The sequence below is a fragment of the Colias eurytheme genome, chromosome 26 (assembly GCF_061535395.1).
Source record: "Colias eurytheme isolate Ceu_HAF_F1 chromosome 26, ilColEury1 Martin Lab GWU primary, whole genome shotgun sequence".
Classification (NCBI taxonomy): Eukaryota; Metazoa; Arthropoda; class Insecta; order Lepidoptera; family Pieridae; genus Colias; species Colias eurytheme.
In genome coordinates, this window is record NC_143005.1 from 7,758,552 (window position 1) to 7,783,377 (window position 24,826).

A 24,826-nucleotide genomic window follows, 5' to 3' on the forward strand; every position below is an offset into this window, starting at 1 on the left:
TTTGTTATGATAGGTTTCAATTCTTTTGTGAAAAAAGTACATCGTAGATATAAAATGTTATTTATGAATAGCCAGTTTTATTAACGTGGAAAAAATTACCGAAAATTGCATTAAAAGATTGCATTAAAACATACAGAAATGAAATTACATGAAAGACGATAACCTATACTCGAGTGCTCGACTCGTCACGACAATTATGTCGTGACGTAACCGCGTCGTAAGTCGTGTTATGTAAGCAAGTAGGCTTTGGGGACACCTGTTATGTCGTGTGGGTGCAGTGTGAACGGAACCGGCTTGTGATGTGTGTGTAGGTGTGTGTGCGTGTTTGTGTGCGTGTTGGATGCAACGAGAGATGGCCAAGTGCACAAGAGGTGTATGGTGTATGTTTAATTATTTCTTATTTATTGTTGGATGAAGTGAGAATAGTATTAATTGTTGGATGGAATTAAAGGAGGAGGATAATGTTTTTGGAGAGTCATGTATGTTTGTATATTTTTTGGTACGCGCTGTAGCGTAAAAACTTTGCTTAATTTAAGCTTGAGATGTATCGGAGAGTTCATCTTAATTCCTCGTATCATTAGAAAAATTACTAGTCTAATTTATTTAGTGGTTTTCTCGAGAATTGCAAAAAAGGTTTTATTCGTTAAGAAAATTGGTCAGTACAGGACAACAGTTTTAAAATTAAACGAAAGATCTTTGTAATGCGTCCGTCCTATATACAGGAACAAAAACATTAGGTTTTTAATTTTAAGTATAATAATGCATGAGAAATATTGCAACATACATAATTCTCGTACAAATTGCATTCCAAAATAACAATGCGGAATACATATATTATGTTTTATTAATGTTTTCTACGTAACAATTGTTCCTCATTCAGTTCAAAATGTATAAAGGGCTTTTTCTAACAAATCTAGAATTTTCTTAAAACCATAGTTAGGAGGTATATCATTAATTATCTAATTATTTCATCACACTTTCATTCCCTTTCTAAAGATAAAGCAATTTTTCAAATCGTTCAGCAAAAAAACAAACAAATATTAATTTATTCTTGTAGCGTAAATTACGATTAACAATATTTCAATAAACAACCATTAAAACTTATTAATTTTGAGAGTAATGTACCCGCTAACACTTTAAATTTAATTAGCTTAATTTTCATAAAATATGTATCCTACATTAATGTTCCCATCTTACCTACCCAGCACTCCATTTCACTGTAAATAACGAACAAGTAGTAACAAATTTCGGCAGCCAGATATTATGTTGTTCCCTGGTGGACGGTAAAGCAATTTGCCAACATTCTGGCATCATTAAATATTAGCTAGCCGTGGTTACAGGTGGTACTGGTGTCGTATATCTAAAGTTTTATAGGAGTGAAGGGGCCATTTTTACCTATTTTGTTTCTTTGACAGTTTGGTGGTCTGTGAAAATTTTGGTGTGTTTTCCCTCGGGTTTAGGGCAAGATGAAATTGCTATTTCTTTTATGAAAATACTCGTCGGAAGTTCAGTCAAAAAGACTGTACCTACTTATTCCATACAGTTTGTTTATTTGCTTCATACTTTTGGTATATTTTGCTTGGAGTTAACTAAATGAAAATGTTCGTTCGCTTCTAAAAACAGTCGTCAGAATACGCTTTTTACGCAGCAAGGTTGTACTTATTTCTTGTTATGACAGCTTGATTGTTTTCTTCGAAGTATTTTGCCTCGAGTTATGAAAGTGTTTTTTGTCTTCAAAAAACTCTTTAGACGCGGAAAATTTGTATTTATGCAGTGTTTTGTTAGAGCGAAGTTGGTAGAATCAAATTTTTTAATATTTTATTATTGTATTACACTAATGAAATTGTGGTAAACTGTAACAAAGAACAGCCTACATGGCTTCGTTCTCATTTCTATTTCATGTTGTTATTCACAATTTTACAATTATAAATGAAACGACGACTTTTCTATTTTCGCCGCTATAAATAGAACATTAGAAATAACTTTCAACAAAATGTAGCCAAAAATAAATGAGTAAAAATGAGCTTTTAGCTAAAATTACCTTATTCGTTGAGACTTTTCACAGTGGTTATTGTAGCGTACTACAATACATACATTTTATATGTATATACTCTCATAATAGCGGACAGACACTGGCTGTGACCTAGAAATGCCACTGGTGTGCGGAAGGCGGGGAATTAGGCGTCAGCTCATCTAGTATACCTAAACTGTATGCTAGGCATTTAGAATTTATATTATGTAGATTATTTTAGAGCTAGTCTTAAATTACAAAAGGAGCTAGTATAGATGAGCGTTCTTATGTCATTTTAATGTTCGTTTATGGTTCGTTTTATTTCGTTTCATACACTTAATTGTAAACACACACACACACATATGTCTGTACACTTAATAATTGATATATTTAGTTTTTTGATACACTATTGAATAAAAATTGGTTTATTTTGGTTACAGAAAATTAAGTAACACTTAATTAAATCTCAAGACATATTGCCAATATATAAATTAAAACATATCCTGTACTCAATTAAATGAGTAATCAACAACAATCTTATCTGCATTTACTAGGAAACCTTTCCACAACAACTTTGTAACTGTCCTCCGATTATGGAAATATTTACCTGTATGATATGTTCATTACGGTATAATTATATGTTGACCCAGAATGCGAGTGGTCTACTTGTAGGGTGAGATGAGACTGCGTTGAGGGCTTGTGCTTGAGATTTTATATGAGAAATGTAATTTACTAATGATTTAAGGGCCTTGTTTGTGCAAGTACATAGTTTGTGTGTCTGTGTATAGTGCTTATATAGTCTCTATAAATATGTGCTTGATAAAGGGCCACAAAATGAATGTAAAACTTGTCTTAATTACTTTTAAAAATGTAGGTATTGATTAAAATCAGGAAGATTTTTTTAACATGAAGTTGAATTATCCTGATTTCGGGTAGGACCTACTATGTACTAATATAATTTTAGTTTTAGGGCTACCTACTTACTTATTCACTTCAATACCTACAAAATTATATTATCTTAGAAAATAATTCAACATTTTTATTAATGGCAATAAGTTGTTATGATAGTAGTACGTTGCAAAAAAAAACACTTTTCGAGATAATGACAGATACAATCAAGTAACATTATAAGGAATACAAACATTGTATCTATTATACAACAACTTGCAACACATGAAATTACCGTCCTTGTGGTCATGCAGCGTGTCGCCCTTGGCCACTTCACACCTTGACATACATGCACTATCTGTAAGACTGCCTGCTTAAGATAGTTAATAGATAACATTCTTGTGATATTTAGGATATGATATTTAGGATTGTATGTCAAATACTTTTTAAAGTATTAAGAGAATCAATAAGGGGGTAAAATCACTGAAAGACTATTCAGACCTTTTTATGTAGTGTCATACATATATATAGGTAAATATACAGTAGCACCTCTATAAGTCGAATATCAAGGGAGACGCCAAATAATTCGAGTTATAGAGTTTTCAACTTATGGAGGATTTCGACTTAGGCGGATTTTGTTTCGACATAAAGAGTTTGAGGTTTATTCTTATAAATTTTGAGTTAGAGAGGTAAAGTACATTAAAATTCAACTTGCAGAGGTGACAAACATGTTTTTATTTATTACAAATCAACATTATTTCAAATCAGTTTAAAATAAAGATTAAAAAAAGTCAGTATTTTTTTTTGCTTTAGATAATTTGGTTGTTCTCTAGCATTGTCTAATCTATAAAGAGCAGAAAATTCTTTTTCTTCTGATGGACAAATTTATTATCGTATACTCCTAAAATTTTTTCTAAGAAACAATAATGTACTTGCACTGTCGGCAAGTTGTTGAAGGCAGTCACTTATTTTTGTTCAAACAATAGAGGTAAGTAATAAATTCCAAATGATCAAGTTATAAAGGTTGTAAAATAAAACGTTGCTATGTTCGAGATACAGAGGTCAAATTTAATTTTTCGAGTTATAGAGTGAAAATATGTACCAAAATGGCTTGAAGGTACTCGGTGATAATTTCGACTAACAGAGGGTCAATATTTCAAGTAACGGAGGTTTTCGGGTTTGAAGGGAAGGGAACAGAACATTTTTTCGAGATTTGGAGGTTTTTGACTTATCGAGGTTCGACTTAACGAGGTGCTACTGTATATGTTTTTGCAGTGCAGTGTTGTATGTCAATTACATTTTTAAACAGACGGAAATTGTTGGTAAAATCGACGATCTTATTTTATATTTTCACTTTTAACAATTGAGAGAAAAGCATATTGGTAAATTATTAGGATATCCCACTTTGGAGTATATTTTCATATATTATTTTTTCATTTTAACACATCTAAGCTAAACAGAACATATCCAGAAGTTGTGAAGCTGGCTATTAATATTGAATTATAGTCGGCGATTTTTACGTAAGAATCGTTCGTTAAACTATGCGACACTTTTGAGTTGGGAGTGATGCCAAATTGCTATCGATGGTCAATAATTCTATGAGCAATTTTGCAGCTGTTACTTTTTAAAGTTAAAATATAAAATTAATGAATGAAAATTTTATTTTATTCAATTATCTTAAATTTATCAACATTAAGTGTATTAACAAATTTATCAGTAATACGTACCTAGTACGTACCTATTGCAAAACCAACAAACGAAAGAATATTGTACGTGTGTATCTATGTTGGAATAATTTAATTGGTTAGTTATTATTAATTTAAGTAAAGGTTATAGATTTAATGATCCTTCAAAGTAAATCAGAACAATTTTCTCTATATCAAATATTTTCATTCATGTCTCATGTTGCAATATCATGTCACGCGTTCGGCTATAAAAAAAATCATCATATCTAATTAATAAAATGAAAACGTGTAACCTTAAATACGTTATAAGTTTATTGATTTTCTATATTTTTGTCGAGTCAGCGGCGGGTGCGTCACGTCGTCAAGTCTATTGTAGTTTGAGTGGCTATTGTTAGCCTTAATTTTATAAATATTTGTATATTCAAAAAGATAGAGCGCGGTGATTTATTTAGTTTATAGTTGTAAGAGATTATTAATTTGGTTGTTTTTACATAATATGATGCTAGTTAAAAGTTAAACATAACTGCTTTCAAATAAAAAATATAGTTACTTTATAAAAAAAATATTAGGTTGTGTAAATGAAATACGACGTAGGTAAAGGTAAAATTTTTATTTATAAAATCAGTATCAAACAAGTCTCACGTATTTGTGTCAGATAGTCAGTCAATTGTTTAGTTAAGGAGCACCTTTTGATATGGAAAATTTTACTGCACTCGAAATTTACGATAAAAATGTACCGTTTCTGCAATTGTAACAATAGACTTGATTTCAAAATTATTTTTAATTAAGTTAGTACGTAAGGTGACTAAAATAGGTCCTTTTTAATGGGCAAATTAAAGACTGATTGATATGAGGGATGCTCAATCAATCAAATAAAACTACCATAGAATTATTTTTATAATCACAAAAAAAATCTTAAATTATTTCAGGTATACACATCTTTGGATTTACTTTCTCAAGGAACAAAAAATATCTCATTACATAAATTTTATATCAAGACTAGCGGTCCGCCCCGGCTTCGCCCGTGGTACATATGAAAAATAGATGTTTGCCGATTCTCAGACTTACCCGATATGCACAGAAAATTTCATGAGAATCGGTCCACCCGTTTCGGAGGAGTATGCAGACTAACATTGTGACACGAGAATTTTATATATAAGATTTAACTACTATATCAAATGACACTACACAAATCGACATAATTATGTACTACAATTTACAAAAGGTATATAATAGCTTGGTTCATTAAAGTGGTCCCATAACTCTGGGCCCTCCACACAAGAGGCTCGGTCCCTCAGCCTCTGTCACGTGCGATCCTGCGTCTAACTTGAGATGATATCGCTCTTGATAGCTATCGATTTAAGTTTACAGAATTGGGGGTAGTTTGGGATTAGGGGAAGAGAGAAGTGCTTTGATACGTGGTTCTAATGCTATTTAAAAACCTATCTCGTACTAGCTAGAAGAATAATGGTACCATTCTAAGTAGCTTTGTTATTCTACTATTATAGACTATAATATTTACGAAAAGATATTTAATCTATAATCCGGTTGTTATATTAAATCTTTGTAAAAGCTTCTTGTTTTAACAAGAAAAAAGCAAGTTTCATTAAAAGGTAACCAGCAACTATTCGGAAATTTAATATTCGGTGCAGAAAACGTTTTAATATTCCGAAGAAAGAGGAAACATGTGTAGGCATTGTCTCTTCCCAAGTGAACACAAGCGTTTAATGTCGCCCGCGGCGAGGCCATACATCCCGTGTTAGAGATGCTCGTGTAGGTATTGTGATGTATTTTTATTTGGGGAATAATAAAACGAGCGACTGAAAATAAAGTGAGCGACTGATTATGAGATACTGATTTAATAACTTGAGCAGTATGAATTTGAGTAATCGACAAATAAACTAAACAAGCAACGAACATTAGTTGATAATAAAATACAGATTGAGTGTACTAAAGGAGGATTGTGATTAATCCATTTGATATATTAGAATTCTAACTGTGTGATTACATTACTATATGAGCGACTAAATTACTAGTTGAGCGAATAGATTACTAAGTGAGCGACTAAATTACGCTCACCTAGAGCAACTAAAAACACTAGAATAAATTGTTCAAATAGTTATTTGATAAAACTTTCAAAAACAAATTGAACTGATAGTACCTACTCTGTCCATTATAGTATTTTTCAAAGTGATTTTTCTATTCGAAATACCTCGATTAAGATAAAATGCCACTCTACTGAATAAATCATATGCCAAATAATGAATATAATACAAGGCGTAATTTTGTCACTCAAACAATTAATATTAGGTCGCTCAAATATTATGAAGCTGCTCATTTTGTATTTTATGTAACGCAAATTAATGTTTGTTAGTTGCTGATCTATTAATTTTTCATCGCTCGCAGTCAGTCGCTCACTTAGTAATTCTGTTACCCCAATTAATTATTTTTGATAACTAAAACTTTAATTTACAGTCACTCGTTTAAATACTACCCTTTTTTTTTAGATCTAGTTTTTTAGATAGTTGTATGGAAGAAGATTTAGAATGAAGGACTTTATGACTGATCGTAAATCTGCAATGGAAATCATACGTTTCTTTGAATGTCAGTTATGGGTGTGCGGAGACTTAATTTCAAAATTATATAATTTTTCACAGTGCAATGTTTTTACCATGTATTTAACTCCGTATTGATCGTGTCACTCGGTAGTATGAATTCGACACAATAGTAGATATTTTACAGTTGTATAGTACCTACACGTTTAGTAAGATTTATATTCGTATACATTGACACTGGTAACCAATTTATTAAGTTATGTATTTATTATAAGTATCTAACTGTATATATTTTTGTTTATTCAAAGGCAATAAGCTCGGTCTAATCAAATAAGTTCCCTTGCCGATACGAAAAAGTGGACTCAATCGTTTCTTGTTTACGACTTGGCTCGTAAAATACCAATACATTTTTCCAATGATTGCTGCGACATTATTTTACGTAGTATTTTTTTTAAATTTCTTGGCAAGCAAGCTCGTCTTAAGTGCAAACTAACGCTAAACTCAAACTTGATCATGGCTCGACACAAAGATTGTCATCGCTTCTTCGTAAGGGTCATTAAAGCCAAATTAATATTTCATCCACACCTCGTATTATGAAGGTTAAAGAAGCTATGAAAAGCAAGTGGCTTTTAGTATGTTTTGTGTAATTAGATAGTGCAAAAATGTAATGAAGTATAAGAACCAAGTAAGGAAATCAGCAAAATCTTTTTACAAAGCAAGAAACTATGCATCTATACTTACCTTAGATATACGAATCGTAATGTAGTCTAGTGTAAATTTGGACAATGAACCCCGAACATCTGGTCACAACGCGGCATTGTCATTGACGCTTGGCCGTCAGCCAGCACTCAGCAGTGACCGATAAATGTATCGAATGCATTGTATGTGTGTAACTAGCTGGAAAATATGTATGTATGTATGTAGGTATGTATGTATGTGTAGATTTATGGCTGTAGAAGTAAGGGTAAGTGCGTGTGTATGATGTGTTTATCGTTTTCTGGATTGGTACCTAATGGTCAAATGATATGAGTGGTTGTATTGAGTAAATTCCTTAATTGTGTCGAAGGACTAGAAGGTTATTTGGCAAAATTTCAAGAGCAAGACTAGGAATTATAGGGTTTTTAGTTACTAATTAAATATAGGTAGATTTTGATTTAATATTTTTGGTCATCATTCTTCTGTCTTCTGCTTTGCCAAAAGATGTTTAAAGAAGTGATCTGTATAATTTAACTATATTTTAAAGTTTATTAAACATGGTATAACTAACTCCTAAAAGAAAACTTTCCAATAGGTAATTATAAGTAATTTAGATGAGAGATTTATGATAATTCAGTCATCAACCTAGCTAGCATCTTAGATTCATCTAGTCTATGTTCTCATTGGTGACGTTTTTGTTTTATTCATACGCTATCAGAGAGACACATTGGTAAGGGAGTGATTGTTGCTAGAAACATTGTAATGCTATTAATTTATCTGTGTAAAAGTAGTATTATGTGTGTTTTTTAAATTATCTGTAAATATAAATATTCATCATATGCTAGTTGTTACCTAAGCGTTTATGCTAGTATTATTTGGTTTTAAATTCCACATCTACAAAGCCGTTTCTTAGGAAATTACCCTACCCTTTTATAAAGAAAATTTATGCAGCTTTGCACAAAGTTAATCTCAGTGCTCTGTTTACCATAATCTTTATACATACTCTACATACAACATAGTTCGTTTTACATAAAACTATATATTAAGTAAAATGTTATTACAGTTTTGTCACATCGGATAAACTTCGATATAACTATTTCAAAAGCGACAGATTTCCCTCAGGGCGGATTTGGACTAGTCTCTCGGAAACGAATTTCGCTTACGGCTTGCAAGGTGGAATTATGAAATACTTATTTAATTATTTTCACACGTTAGTTCATACATTAGGATATATTTTAATGGATAGTTGATATGGACATTGCTTTTATCCCGTGTGAAACACCTAATGCTAGAGCCAAATTCATAATAATTATGCTTTGTTAATTAAATTTTAGGATAACTTTTCAAAAGCTTGATTACTTAACTATATGATATTAAAATATTAATTACAAAATTATAAATTTATTTTGTAATAAAAATCCAAAACAAACACAAACACCGCAGCAAAAATATTGCGAATAACTGAAATCTGTTTTTACATTACACGCCAGACGCGCAACTCCGTCAACCAGCTTATTTCCAGGTGCGAATAAATGTAATTACAAGCAGACGAGGAGGGCCCGGAGGGGTTGGTTCACGGAGTGACGCGCACCGGCTTAGTGGGTTCGGAAATAAGAAAATTAAGGCGCTTTTTCGTCTAAATATGTTATTATTTACGTAGTCCGCGATGTAAAAAAAATAGTGAGGCGTTAGGGCGTTATAGGCGTTATTTGACGTATTTTGAATAACGCTTAAATATTTAAAAAAAATGTTGATTTTATGTACTGTTTTCAAGTAATTTTCACGGCAACCTAAATCTATTACATTTAACTTGTATTTTGCCCCGTAAATTTGTTCAATATTATTATGCAATTGACCTTTAGTTTTTGTACTATTATCCGTATATATGGTATGCTAGTTCCTTTCCCTATAATATATCGATTAGTACTTTCCTCACAAAGTATCAAAGTATATCCCATAAACATATTATCATTAGCGCCCCATCCGAGCCAGTGACTAACACGTTACACTGATAACAGTCGGACCGTTCGCAGGTGAAGAAAATGGCGGAGCGCGTGGCCAAGTGTCGCGAGGACGTGACCAAGAGCAGGGACAAGTACCAAGCGGCCCTCAGCGAGATCACGGCGTATAATCCGCGGTATATAGAGGACATGACCGGCGTGTTTGAGCGCTGTCAGCAGATGGAGGCGCAGCGGTTGACGTTCTTCAAAGATGTGCTGTTCAGCTTCCACAAGTGCTTGAATATCAGCCAGGAGCCCACGTAAGTGTTAAAGCTAGAAGTTGAGTAGTAGAATCTCTGATACGGTATTTTGTAATACCTTTGATATATTGTATAATTCTTTAGAATATACTTAGGGAAGTATGCCGGAAATAAGAATAAAATAATAAGTGAAACTTGTATTTCGACTAATATTGAGTATGACTCATATTTAAAATTACTGTAAGTTATGTTTTTCAAGAAATTTCGCACAGACGATATTCTGATTTATCCGTAAAATTATGATTGAACGCAATACAGCTCTATCTACATAAATTGCCGCCACATTTCCAGATTACCACAAATATACGAAGAGTTCCACCACACGATAAACAACGCGGACCACCAGAAGGACCTCAAATGGTGGGCCAACAACCACGGAGTCAACATGGCCATGGCGTGGCCACAGTTCGAGGTATCACTCACACATTGTGACCATACCCTCTCTATGCCTAACGCTTCTCTTTAAAACTACGCATGTTAGAACATTCTAGTATCTCTCTCTCGATTGGCTGACTTTCCAACCTTAGTTCAGTTAACAGCCTGCTTCTAGTTGGCCTCGAAATTTCTTCGTAGAGACTATTGTAGTTAGCGAAACCTTCAGTTAATTCTTTAGTCAACAACTAACGTTTACATTGACTGAGCCATGTTTGATCAAGTTGTGCGCGGTTACGAAATCTCTGAGCAAACAAGTGTGCCGCAAACGAGTTTACCAACTTCCAAAATATACAGAATTATTACACTGTGAAGAGAGATTCGTATGAAAAACGTGCTACAAAAGTAAATTTAAATTGATTTTCAAATCTTCTATACAAACATTTTAATACAGATAACAATAACGCGTAATATCCTAAAATACTCTAATATAATTATAACTTATCATTCGAGACGCAATCAAACTGTAAAATTATACAGCAAAGACTAAGGGAGTTTAAGTGTATTGGCGAAGGGGTAATATATAAAGTTTGAAGCGATGTAACGTGGGAGGATTGATGTCGGTCGGCGCAAATTGCTAATAAAACTACCCGCTCTAGGGGTAACTTAAATTGATCTCGAGGGATATTGGATAGGGACAAATATTTGTAATGAATTTTTAACAGTAAAAAGACATAAAACACTAAATTCATATTACTCAATACCATAGTCAATAACAAATAAAACTTTATTATTGCTAAAGCCACAAAAAAATTGGCGCATCACGTTCAAAACAGGAAAACATCAAATAAACAAGAGATAGGCGCCACGCCAAAACATTCACGAAACTTCCGAACGCAACGCATAAACATAACCAAATTTGGCACCAACCAAACAGAATAAAACTGTTACAATGTTCATTAGGAATCATTTTAACTTAACTGACGAATCGTCAAACAATTTGGTTTAAAACATTTTAACAGAGAAAAACAGAAAAAACAAACAAAGCACATTAAACACGAATAAAAGCAACGGCGAAGCGCCAAACAGTCACATAAAAAAACAGAAAAGAGGTATTAGACACGAATGTTCAATAGGACGAACCGTCGGAGACCACCGAGCCGATCCGATACAAATACCTCCCGGGCGCTGCGTCCGTGGCCCTGCAGCACGTGGCGGGCACGGCGCGCAGGGTCCGCCAGGCGCCCTACGGAGCCCTGCTCTCGGCAGCCGCCAGCCGCCTGCGACTGCTGCTCCCGGCCATCTGCCTCAGGGAGGCACGGGAGGCCAGGGAACGGCGCGTCGCACCCTCCGACACGACTAGCGTGTATAACGGAGATTGCTATTATACCAACTCCTACCTGGTACGCCGTCACGGTGTAGGTGCGGCGATTTTCAGAGCTCCGATGATGCACTACCGGAAGATCGAATCACAACAAAAGGGGATAAAACAATCGCATGTTGCAATCTCGCCCGGCTCGAAGGACCATTTGTTTAGGGATCGCACGCACACTGTTGCAAAAACCGCAAACACAGCTCTGTCAATCGCCAGAATGACCAATGGTATATTATAGACAAGGCACGATAGAGAATCTCATCGAAGCACGTGACACTGGTTTGGGCGTACACCGTGATGGTTTTGATCGTAGATAATGCAAATACAACGCACTTTACGTTTTACGTACAATTTATCAAATATCAAGCACGGCAAGTTGCACTACATTTATAAAACACGGAAAGAATTAATTTAAATTGGATTTAAAGTAGACTCGTTGTCTTGTTAAATGAACAAGTAAAATGCACTTCGATATTTAATATAATTGACAAATAAACGGAATGAATTCAACGCATGATCTATAAAAATAAAGTAAAATCGTTCGACACATTAATTTAAAAAAATCATCTAATTTTCTTCCTTTATCTAAGCCCATCACTACTTCACACTCCATGTACAAATATGTAAATATCATCATAGAAATAATAATAATAGTTTCTGAATGTGAACATGACAAGCTGCAGCTTTTCCTAAGTGATTGAATTAACTCTTCAATAATAATTAATACTAGCCAAGTCTGTGAAACTAATTCTAACTCCATTTGAAACATACCATGCCTATGTCACCTAAAAACTACCAAAAGCATGGTAAAGTTGACCCCATAGTTGAACACAGCGTGGCTTGTTGTCGCAAAATGTTCACCAGCTTTGAATGGAAGTGCCCAATTTTTGTTTTCTTTAATTTAATTTTGTTTCATTTTGAGTTTGCTTTCACGGGATGAAATGTTGGGATTTTGAATAGAATTTCTCAGAATTAAATACATATTTTAAGAAATATTTTCGAACTATTTATGTTAAAGTTCGCTTTTATCGAACTAAACAACTTATAAGTCATAATTTTGAGCAACGAACTAATTGCAATAATCTAATCGAATTACTGAAATTAAGTTCGATTAAATTAAACTATTGAACTATTCCACGTAATAATTTAATGAAATCATAGAGATTTAAAATTGTTGAAATATTGTCATAATCATCAAAATCCTAACGTATCGTCCCGTAAATAAACGTTCGTGTCGGCTTGACCGCGTGTATCGACCCAGGAATACACGGAGGAGTTCCGGGACATCGCCAAGGGCAAGTCGAAGGAGAGCCTGCCCACCGGACCGATCACGTTGCTGAACCAACGGCCCGTCAGCGAAGACGTACGTCCCTTGCACCGCTGAATATGTGGCTCACTCGATTCTAAATATTTATACCATGAAAATATTAAATTTGTGCTATATTTGAGATTTTTACTTACAATATAGAATTATCTTTAAATTAATTGTATTTTTGTATGTAAGTCGAGTGAGATCGCATGTGCAGTACTTTTTTTATTATTTTACCTGAACGGACATATTTTGTAAGTCAATCCTTAAGTGTACTTATAATTACAAGTTGAAGTCCCATCGAATTAGTACCGATGACAAACAAAATATGACGGTGTGAGTTTACCAAGGGCTAAGCACATTTGTACCACGCGTAAGTCCTTTAAAGTGATAGGTATTTTTGTTTTATATCTATACAGTGTCTAAAGAACAAACGATAAAATTTTATAACTCGTACGACGTGTGGTTAGGCCCATTTATGGGATTCAAATGAGAATGAAATACGAAAAATAAATATCTTTAAAATTGTTAAACCTTAGTTGAATGCCTTTTCAGGATTTGCATGTTGATTCTTTAAAAGTAACGGGAATGTGGGTCATTCTCATTTCGATCTTTGAGCGAGCTTCATATATTTTGCCCATTAGAAATGTTTTTATTTTATTTTTTTCCTTATATTTTGCGCAAGTCGATGTTGCATGATGAATGTTGCTTATCGATATGCATATTGGCACGTAATGATAATTAACCCTTTAAAATATCTATTTATACATATGTTTACAGATTTCTATATATTTAAAGTATAATTGTATCAACGCGCAAAAATACCAACAATTATTAATGAAATATCTAATTTGTTCATATGGCTGAGTGTGGCGCTGTTGCATGTTTGTTAAAGTTTTATCATCTGTGGTGTAGGAGCTCCCGCCAATTGTAAACAGCAAGATGAGCAAGGCAGCCAATCACACGGAGCCAACACCGGTCAATAACACTGCGTCACAGAACAGCACCGCTAACAATACCATAGACAAGAAATCCATCAGCGCCCCCATCGCGGTCACGTAAGTATTTTTTTATACCTATTTGTCAGTTTAAATATATTGTGTATGAATGTCCTCGGTGCGAAGTTATTTAGGCTACATCGTTTTGGTTTAATATTTAAATATTGTTATTTTATATTTACCATAAATAAAGAAGATACATTGGCAAATCTAATTTCTGAAAGTCACTGAAAGTGCTTAAATTAATTTTGAACCGCATCTATCTATCCTTCCAGATCCTTTATCTAAAACATAAATTATATTTAATGTAACAGCCAAAATTCCCCCTCCTCTCTAGTATACAACGTCTGGAGATATACACGTATCCGTCACCGTCCAACGCGTCCGTTCAGCCGAATACTCGCTACACTAACACGCTCTCTAGATACATTATAAGTGAAATGGACGACGCTTTTGATCGGTTATTAAAATCTATTCAATATTCAAAATAGATAAAAGTTGTACATAGTTAAGTAGAATGTTCGATATGTAATAAGTTCGCAGTAAGTTCGTTGTTAAGGGAATTAGTTCGTACTATTTAAATGAATAAGTTCGTTGATTTAGAAATAACTCTTAAGAAGGTCGATATTAAAATAATGTCGTTTTTGTATTTAATGGATTACATAATACGATCGTTAATTAAAAATTATTGCTGTTAAAATCCGCAAAAGCCCTTTGATTTTTTATTTCATTTAGAGTTTATCTTGCAATATTTTTGATTCCATCGTCTCCTCTACGATTTATTATATTGTTTTTTTACACGCATCAACCCTACAATTCTTACGTGATTACATGGCGTGATTTTATGAATTTGACACAATTCGGATACGTTCGTTTAGTTCGTATTTCTTACATGTTTAAGAGAATTAGTTCGATGGTTTAAAATAAATTGTTCTTTTAGAGAAGTAGTGTAGGTTATTTCTATCTTTTGAATTTTCTTGTGTATGTTATTATAATTTAGTGGATTAGTTCGTTATTTCAATTAGTTCGTAGTTCGTACACGTATAAATGTATTAGTTCGTTGTTTTACACATTGTTAACATAAATTTTGTTTTAAAGTTTATTTTTGATCACGTTCCAGGAACGGCACAGCGTCAGCGCCCAAGTCGAAGCAGTCGTCACCCGCCAAGGAAGCGGGCGCGCGGCAGGACAACCCGTTCGAGGAGGAGGAGTGGGACGAGGAGTCGGCCGGCGCGCTCACCGACACCGGCGAGCCCGGCGTGCCCGTGCGGGCGCTGTACGACTACACCGGCGCCGAGAGCGACGAGCTCAGCTTCCGGCAGGGTGAGTGGGGGAGTGGGGGAGTGGGGGGGAGCTCACACACACCGGCGAGTGTAGTTATTTACAAGCAGAAAAAAGTGTCAGAAGTGAAACTTCTTTGGCAAAATTCAAAGATACCAAAATCGTCGCCTTATTCCATGACGTGACAGTATTGCCATGTCGCGACCATGAAATTTAACTCTCAACGCGCCTAAAAAAGTTTCCCTTCAAAATCTCGGAAAGCATATGAATGAGGTCCAAAAAAATCTGCTGTGACACACGTACAAGTACGTATACGTACGTATATTATTTACGTACTTAATATTGTAAAAAAAAAACATCCTATCCAAACACAACTACAAATGTTACACGACAAATGTTATTACTGCTGCATATCAATGTGTACGAAGAAAAATAAAACTCGTTTTAAAATGCTTCATCATCTCTCTCCAGGTGACTTATTCGAGAAATTAGAAGACGAAGACGAGCAGGGCTGGTGCAAGGGCCGCAAAGATGGCCGCGTGGGGCTCTACCCCGCCAACTACGTGGAGCCCGTGGGACACTAACCCCATATGGGATCCAACCCCGTGGGATTCGAGCTCCACTTGGGATCCGACCCGGTGGGATGCAACCCCGTGGGATCCGAACCCCACTTGGGATCCAACCCTATGGAATCCGAGCCCTTGGGATCCGACCCCATATGGGATTCAGGATCCCATCTGGGTCACCAGCCGCATTTGGGAACTAAACCCGGGAACTCACGCAACTGGCAACCAACGAAGGGAACTTAGTTATGATTGTGTAGTTACTTAGTGACACAATAAATGTGTGCTACAATGTTTGTTTGTGTTCATGAGATTAGGTCTTTTAAATTGTTTCTTTAAATATAAATTATCATTTTTTACTGTTTTTTTAATGAAATTGTTAATAAATTATTTCGTTTTCATTTTGTTTGTTAAATTTCTTATTTTTTGACATGTTTAGATCTTTTCAAGAACACCCGTTTATCTCTTCGAGTAAAGTCGTTGTAACTGCAGATTATATCAAATTTGTCGAATTTGTATTTGTAAAAGATGTAACTGATTTCTGAAATACTTAGCAAATTACAGAATTATAATCAATACTATTTTATAAAGACAAAATATATTTACTATTCAATCCTTATTAGTGTTGCAAATTAGTAAAAATATTTAATGAATGTTTAGAGAAAATAGTAAATTGATATCAGGAGAGATCCATCACGTTGTTATATTATGGATTTATTTAAATATCGAAATAAAGCGTTTTCCAAACAAATATCAGCAATTATGGGCAATTAGTTTAGATGTAATTTACGTGTTTGACATACAACAGTATAAATGAAGTATTATTGACAGTTTTTATAATAGCTGTATAAATGGCCTTAAATATTTTGGCGGTAGTATAAGGAAAATTATAGAGCGTTGTGTGAGTTGCGTGACGAATTAGCGGTCTTATGAACATTTTGAGATCATTTCATCGAAGTATTATCATGGTAGCTTAAAAGATTTTCGACGCTTTTAATGTGCACCGTGTACAACTTTTGTACTCCTAAATTTTATACTACTTGAACGTGCGAAACGCGCAACTAGTTCGATTGCTGACAATCGATCCGTAGTTGAGCGTTTTGGAATTATATTTGTACAATTTGGAAACCAAAAATTTAAAATTATAGTGACATTAACTATGGACTAAGGTTTTGGTCGCCGGACGCGGTCAACGCGGCCGAATCTTTGCTAGCGCGATACTGTTCAATTAAAATCGTATAATAAATAAATGTTTTGCGTTAGTGAAGGTGCGGTGATCCGGTGAACGTAGCGAAGCCAAAAAAATGAACGCCAATTATATACAAGTAGGCACCGACCGCTCTGTGGTACCGAGCGCGGTCGACTCTGCTCTGTACAATGTACATACACAGTTACATAATCGTCTTGCATAGAGTATTTATTTCCTGTTGTATATAAATGTATATGTGAGGGACGCGACGAGTGGCCGCCTGTCAGCCGAGCCGAGAAACGGCCTAATTTTCACGAAAAAAACTTTGAACCGCGATATATAGAGGTGCTATGTTATTTCTGTGCCTCCAGTGAATAAGGGAATAACTCAAAAACAGCACTTTTCAGGAGAGACAAAAAACTATATATCAATACTAAATCCTTATTAATTCAAAATTTTAAGCTTGTATGTGTAAGATATGATGTTAGACTATATTTTTACATATGAACACATATTGTAACAACCCCATAAATATACTTTTTTCGTGTTTTTTTGTAGTTGTGGCCTTATGAACGAGTACTTCATGGAATAACTCAATGTATTCACATAATTTTTTTTTTACTCTTTGCAATATAACGACTTATGCCCTTATGCACTATGTTCATAATCGCACAACACGACTTATATTATTGCCAGTTTTGGTTTTATAGAAATGATGTGACTTATTATGCTTGAAATTTGTGTACTTTATGACTCAATTGAGGCATTTTAGTGGAAAAACTATGCACGTAGCTTGAAAAACGAATGAAATCAACGGGTTTTTTATCGTTATTAGATAATAAAAACAAAACAACATTTATAGTCCATTGAATAAAAAGTTCTAGAGTGCGTGAGTTAGTAACGTAAGATGTTTCTTCGGAAACATGTCAAGAGTCCCTAGGTAATAAACATACTAAAACCCCGGGCCACTAGGAGGAGCCCCGGAGTGGGGGGAGGGGGAAAATGGGTCCATTTTTTCATTTTTCGCTTAAATCTCAAAAACGGTACATGTTAGAGAAAAACTTTCAAGGAAAAGTTGAAAGGCCATAAAATTATCTACAAGTTGTACCTGAATCATTTTTTCCTATATCCTACCGTTTCTGAGTTATACGCAGTAAAACATGATTTTGGCTCAAACAATTTCCACATCAATCGATCAAAAAATATTTCTTTCTTCCAAAAAACTCAAAAGTGCAACTTGTGACCGGTACTGATAGATTGCTCTTAATTAGGTCTATAATTGGTAAAATAAACACATTCCTCCATGGAAGCCTTTAGGAGGAATCGATTGTCAAAATATTATATTATGGTAGTTTGAGTTACTGAACTTGATCTTTTTATTTTTTTCTTCCAAAAAACTCATAAGTGCAACTTGTGACCGGTACAGATAGATTGCTCATAATTGGGTCTATCATTGATAAAAATACCAGATTCCAACACGGAGGCGTTTACGGGGAATTGAATTTTATTAGGGTAGTTACGATACTTGAACTTTTTATTTTTTTTCTCCAAAAAAACTCAAAAGTGCAACTTGTGACCGATACTGATAGATTGCTCTTAATTAGGTCTATAATTAGTAAAATAAACACATTCCTCCATGGAAGCCTTTAGGAGGAATCGATTTTCAAAATACTATATTAGGGTAGTTTGAGTTACTGAACTTGATCTTTTTATTTTTTTCTTCCAAAAAACTCAAAAGTGCAACTTGTGACTGGTACTGTTAGATTGCTCTTAATTAGGTCTATAATTGGTAAAATAAACACATTCCTCCATGGAAGCCTTTAGGAGGAATCGATTGTCAAAATACTATATTAGGGTAGTTTGAGTTACTGAACTTGATCTTTTTATTTTTTTCTTCCAAAAAACTCAAAAGTGCAACTTGTGACCGGTACAGATAGATTGCTCATAATTAGGTCTATCATTGATAAAAATACTAGATTCCACCATGGAGGCGTTTACGGGGAATTGAATTTTATTAGGGTAGATACGATACTTGAACTTTTTATTTTTTTTCTTCCAAAAAAACTCAAAAGTGCAACTTGTGACCGGTACCGATAGATTGCTCATAATTAGGTCTATCATTGATAAAAAAACCAGATTCCACCATGGAGGCCTTTAGGAGGTATTGAATTTTATTAGGGTAGTTACGATACATGAACTTTTTAACTAACTACCCTAATAAAATTCAATTCCCCGTAAACGCCTCCATGGTGGAGTCTGGTATTTTTATCAATGATAGACCTAATTATGAGCAATCTATCTGTACCGGTCACAAGTTGCACTTTTGAGCTTTTTGGAAGAAAAAAATAAAAAGTTCATGTATCGAAACTACCCTGATAAAATTCAATTCCCCGTAAACGCCTCCGTGGTGGAATCTGGTATTTTTAGCAATCATAGACCTAATTATGAGCAATCTATCTGTACCGGTCACAAGTTGCACTTTTGAGTTTTTTGGAAGAAAAAAATAAAAAGATCAAGTTCAGTAACTCAAACTGCCCTAATATAATATTTTGACAATCGATTCCTCCTAAAGGCTTCCATGGAGGAATGTGTTTATTTTACCAATTATAGAACTAATTAAGAGCAATCTATCAGTACTGGTCACAAGTTGCACATTTGAGTTTTTTGGAAGAAAGAAATATTTTTTGATCGATTGATGTTGAAATTGTTTGAGCCAAAATCATGTTTTACTGCGTATAACTCAGAAACGGTAGGATATAGGAAAAAATGATTCAGGTACAACTTGTAGATAATTTTATGGCCTTTCAATTTTTCCTTGAAAGTTTTTCTCTAACATGTACCGTTTTTGAGATTTAAGCGAAAAATGAAAAAATGGACCCATTTCCCCCCTCCCCCCACTCCGGGGCTCCTCCTAGTGGCCCGGGGTTTTAGTATGTTTATTACCTAGGGACTCTTGACATGTTTCCGAAGAAACATCTTACGTTACTAACTCACGCACTCTAGACCCCCCTTGGAGGGACTCATTCAATGGACTATTAGGTATTTATGCATTTAACCCTAGAAGTCCAATCTACGTAAATTTGACGTATGAACTCTTCTATATTTACCATCGAATCGCTGCAAAATCCAGAACCAACTTATTAGCCGTCGAGACCTAGCAGTACACAGAAGGCTCATCCCGGTAAATTCCGCCATTTCGTTGTAAAGAGGATGTTGTGCGTCATTTTGACGTATAATTGGGCTTTTCGTAACTTTTAAGATTGTTTCAAATTTTTATTTTGTGATTTAAATTTGAATAATTTTTTTCCAAGTCACGTTTCACATGATATCTATAGTATTATACTATAGATTGAGTATAAAATGGGATCCAGACAACTTTTATACTAGGACGAAAAACCTTCAATTTTAGTAAATGACGATTATTGTCCTCCGCTGGATTTGGACTTCAAGCAAGGGGATTGGGTGGCTGAAGATGTTATCCGGAGTAAAATCGAATATGTTATGGGGTTTTGTTACCCATGTATAATGAAAGTCGTAGATTGTAAAATAAACCTTTAATCGATCTTTCAATAATACAGTACTATGTTGTTAATGCTATACAATGTTTCACCAGTCACCACAATGAGTCTAGTCTGTACAGGTTAGCAGGAGACAATCATTGAGTATTGGTATTAAATACGTATCAACTGCGTATTGCGTTTTGCGTATGTTAATACGATTAATTTTCACTAGGACAATAGTTATATTGTCCTAGTGAAAATTAATCGTCGAATCAATTAAAAATTCGATCAAGTGCGTTCCGTTTCGGAACGCCACAGATAATAAAATATAGATAATAAAAGTGGCAACGCCACAATGTCATGGTGGTATACATTGAGGATACAAGCACTATAAAGAGGTAAGAGAAGCCCGAAAACCATATTCCTGTATGTTCAGTTAATACAGGAAAAGTTATAGGTGGTCAGTGGCGCTATTTTACGGCATGATATAGAATTTTAACAATTTCTATATCATATGATATTAAAATAATGTAGATAAATAAAGAAAATACAATGAGCCGCAAAGATTTTATGAAAAAATTAAGCACAGATTTGAAGGTGCCTTGGATGCAAATACGACTTGTGGCACGCACTTTGAAGAGACTCTACGTGACAAAAGCCCAATTTTTTCAAAATATGTGGTACCAGAGTATCCATAAAATGTTTACGAAAATGCAGGACCAAAGAAGTATCGATATTGCGGATTTTTTTCCTATAAAAAAGGCAAATTACCAAAGCACCGAGGCTAAAACGCTATATGCGGAGAAAACGATATTCATAATTGTCAAGACTGGTTATAAATACTTTTTTTTTATGCGACTATTATAGACTATAGTATATGTCTTGATTATTGTAGTTAGATAATTTAAAAAAAAAAGATTAAAAACGAGTTATTTTTTAAAAACTTACCCAATTATAAGAAGAAAATATAAGTTTAACATTTTTGTTGGTTTTTTTAGATGATTCAATTATCGTTCTGTATAATTTATATAAACAAAGAGTATAATATCATTAAATGCACTTATTGTTAACTGTATTTTTAATATCTATTGCAAAAAATAGTTAATTTCCATAGAAATATATTAGTATCCCAAGTTAACTGATAAATACCTTTTTTAAAAAATATAAAGATTTGCTGTTGCAGATTTATTGAAAAAACGATTTAAAAATAATAAGGAATAGTGTGTGTTGTTTCCGTGCAGTATTCAATTAATAGACCAATAGCAACACGGCATTAATGCCAAACTGTCTCATGTCGTCACTTGAACCAATGACACTAATAAGAGTTGTTCCTTTATGCTCATGTTAGAAAAATGACACAAATGCGTTTATACTAAAATAGTGTTAGGACTGATGGAACAAAATGAATTAAGTCTTTATTCAAAAAGTATAACTACACATACGTCTTTGTGTTCGTGGGTACTTTTGACTCGAGACGAATAGTTCCTTTGCGATTGCCTAAAATGATGGATAAGGTAACTTATACCGTTTATCACACCCTACTTATACCGTTTGGGTCATTCGAAAAAATGGGTTAGGACGTAGCTAGAGATATGACCTTTTGATATGTTGTGTATTTTGACGAGCTGAATCCAATGGTGCAATAAAAACCAAAGGGAATAACTCGTCTTACTCCCTTATTCACTGGAGGCACAGATTTTTCTAGCGAAGACAGGAGCGCCATCTCGTCGCTTAGATTTAAAATTAATATATTGAGATGTTTACCTTTCCCTTTCTTTTTTACCTCGTTTTAAAATATTGTTGTATTGTGTACGTATTGTAATGAAATAGCGACGAGTCATTAGTTGAGGCTGCGTTTTATCACTTGACTCTTGACACGCGGTAGACGTAGTTTTATTGTTTTAATTGTTATAGGTTCAGAGACCACTTGTGAAAATTCATTGTAATATATTATTATCAGAGAGAGGGTGGCTACGGACCACATATGTTAATATATTATTAATATTGGTAAAATAAATTGTTACATATGATAACGTGGTTTTATTTACGATTTATCGTGTCTTACCCCATTCCTGCCATCTAATTTTAATCACACTCAAAATAAAATTATTGTATCATGATCGGTACATGTTGCCGTTACTTTGTTCATTTTTATGTATAAATACAAAACAATCATAATAATATAAAATACAGATACAATTCAATAATTGAAAGATTCAGTTAATATTTCTTTGAATTAAAGAACCATACAATCAACCTTAAGTACAGATCGTAACTGACATAAAATTAAGAAAAACAACAAAACTATTGGGATTGTTGTACAAAACGTGGCTTTGCTATTGTTGGCTATTGCAAAAAAACGACCTGCTCGAAACACCTAATGCCAAGTAGGCATAATAATCTGAGCCCGTGGACTACTAACATAATGTAAGTAACTACTAATATCTGACACACAGAACAGTAAAAACGTGATCTGACAAGTGTAAGATTTGTATATTTTAAAGATAGGAGGCATGAAAGATTAAAAAGCATAATATTATTATATAGCATAAACTTTTCGAATAAGTTTTACAAAAAAAAATCTAAAAAGTGAATCACACACAAATTCGAATGATTCAGATGTGTATACAGAAGTTACCGTAAAGTGTAAAAAAAAATATATGTCGCATTGAGATGCGTAAAATCAAAGGATTCTCACCCTAAAACCATTCTTTGTAACTTATGTTTGGCCAATTAAATTGTTAAGACATGGAATTGACTAAATTGTTATTACTCTTGTCACAAAAAAAATCTCAAATATACTTCAATTGTAAAGTAGCAATCCTGTGTGCGAGCAAAATATATAAAAAAAAATCAGCAAAAGTCGTTGCGTCTAGTCGGCATGTTGTCGCTTTCGCCTTCTTTGCGCCTAAAGTAAAAGTGGTCACTTACAACTCTCCTGCACTTTATAGAAGTGCTCCTAAAAACTAAACTTACTAAGCATACATAGCTTCATACACGAACAATAATTAATATTTATTTTTAGATGATTCGGTCTGGCAGCAATACCGCAGCATACAAAAAGATACTTGTCCATAGATAAAATCGATCAGTTAAACAAATGTATTTAACCCATAGGGAACGTGTAGGTACATGCACATCTAACGTCTGCCGGTCCGCCCGATATGCAGACATTGTTACCGCTTTGTTTAGCAATGATGATAAGTTGATTACATTTTAGACTGTATTCAGTATTCCAAAGTTATATATTTGGTATGTGACCATTTTTTAAAGGATAGACATTGATTCATTCTGGACTTTTCTGTAGGTTTATTACAAACGCGCTATTGTTCGCCATGGATTGTGTTTTTTTTTTTTCAATTCAACCAATTTTCGATATTTCTATTTATTTTTACGTTGATTGATATATACCTACCATTATACAGTTACCACCAAATGTATTTAGCTCTAAGGTTAGGTTAAGTTAGAGTGAATAAACGAATTTGAATTTGAATTTGATAATTATTATCCAGATATTCCAACTTATTTCAACACCATAAAAAAACACACACTGACACTACCTAATGAATGTATACTGGTGAAAACCATACAATAATCTATCTGTTAGTAGTTTTGAGAGCCAGATATGGTGAGATACATTTGTTTTATGGACCGGAAGCCATGGTTCATTATTTCCTTTCGAGTGAAACTTCGTAAAATGCATAAGGGACTTATACTATGCATACTCACAACCGCAAGCTGCGACTTTGTTTTTCTTTCAAGATAATAGATAAAATATAATATGAAAATTTTTCAAATGAGAGGAAATGACTGAAATTTCAGTCTCTCTTTTGAAGTTTTTCTACATGCGTGGTAGGCTTCCACTACCTGACCCACCAAGTGAGTGTGCATAGTATAAGCCCATTATACATTTTACGAAGTTTCACTCGAGAGGAAATTGGTCATAAAGATCTGTTATAGGCCCCGGTCTATTACTTCTCTTTATTTTAAATACTTTTTTCTCTTCCTAACTTCTTTAGTGTGTTACTTATACATATTTAATTTCATTTATATACGACGTACATATTAAGATTAATAAACTTAGGTAGGTAATAATTATAAATAAATATATAAAGGTAAGGGGTGGGTAAATAATACACCAAAA

At 34.0% G+C, this 24,826-nt stretch overlaps 1 protein-coding gene across 5 annotated transcripts in view; it reads left to right on the forward strand.

Moving 5' to 3' along the window:
• The window catches only part of Synd (protein kinase C and casein kinase substrate in neurons protein Synd), a 107,107-nt gene extending 90,852 nt beyond the window's left edge, over nt 1-16,255 (forward strand). For 2 of the 5 annotated variants that reach the window (XM_090116797.1, XM_090116799.1), the window contains exons 6-12: nt 9,854-10,095; nt 10,387-10,507; nt 11,604-11,870; nt 13,104-13,205; nt 14,067-14,209; nt 15,270-15,472; nt 15,902-16,255. In XM_090116797.1, the coding sequence (XP_089972923.1) occupies nt 9,854-10,095; nt 10,387-10,507; nt 11,604-11,870; nt 13,104-13,205; nt 14,067-14,209; nt 15,270-15,472; nt 15,902-16,014 (1,191 nt within the window). In that variant the 3' untranslated portion in view covers nt 16,015-16,255. The remainder of the gene's footprint in view (nt 1-9,853; nt 10,096-10,386; nt 10,508-11,603; nt 11,871-13,103; nt 13,206-14,066; nt 14,210-15,269; nt 15,473-15,901) is intronic. The other 3 variants (XM_090116800.1, XM_090116801.1, XM_090116802.1) reach the window with 3 other exon arrangements.
• The last annotated feature ends 8,571 nt before the right edge of the window (nt 16,256-24,826 follow it).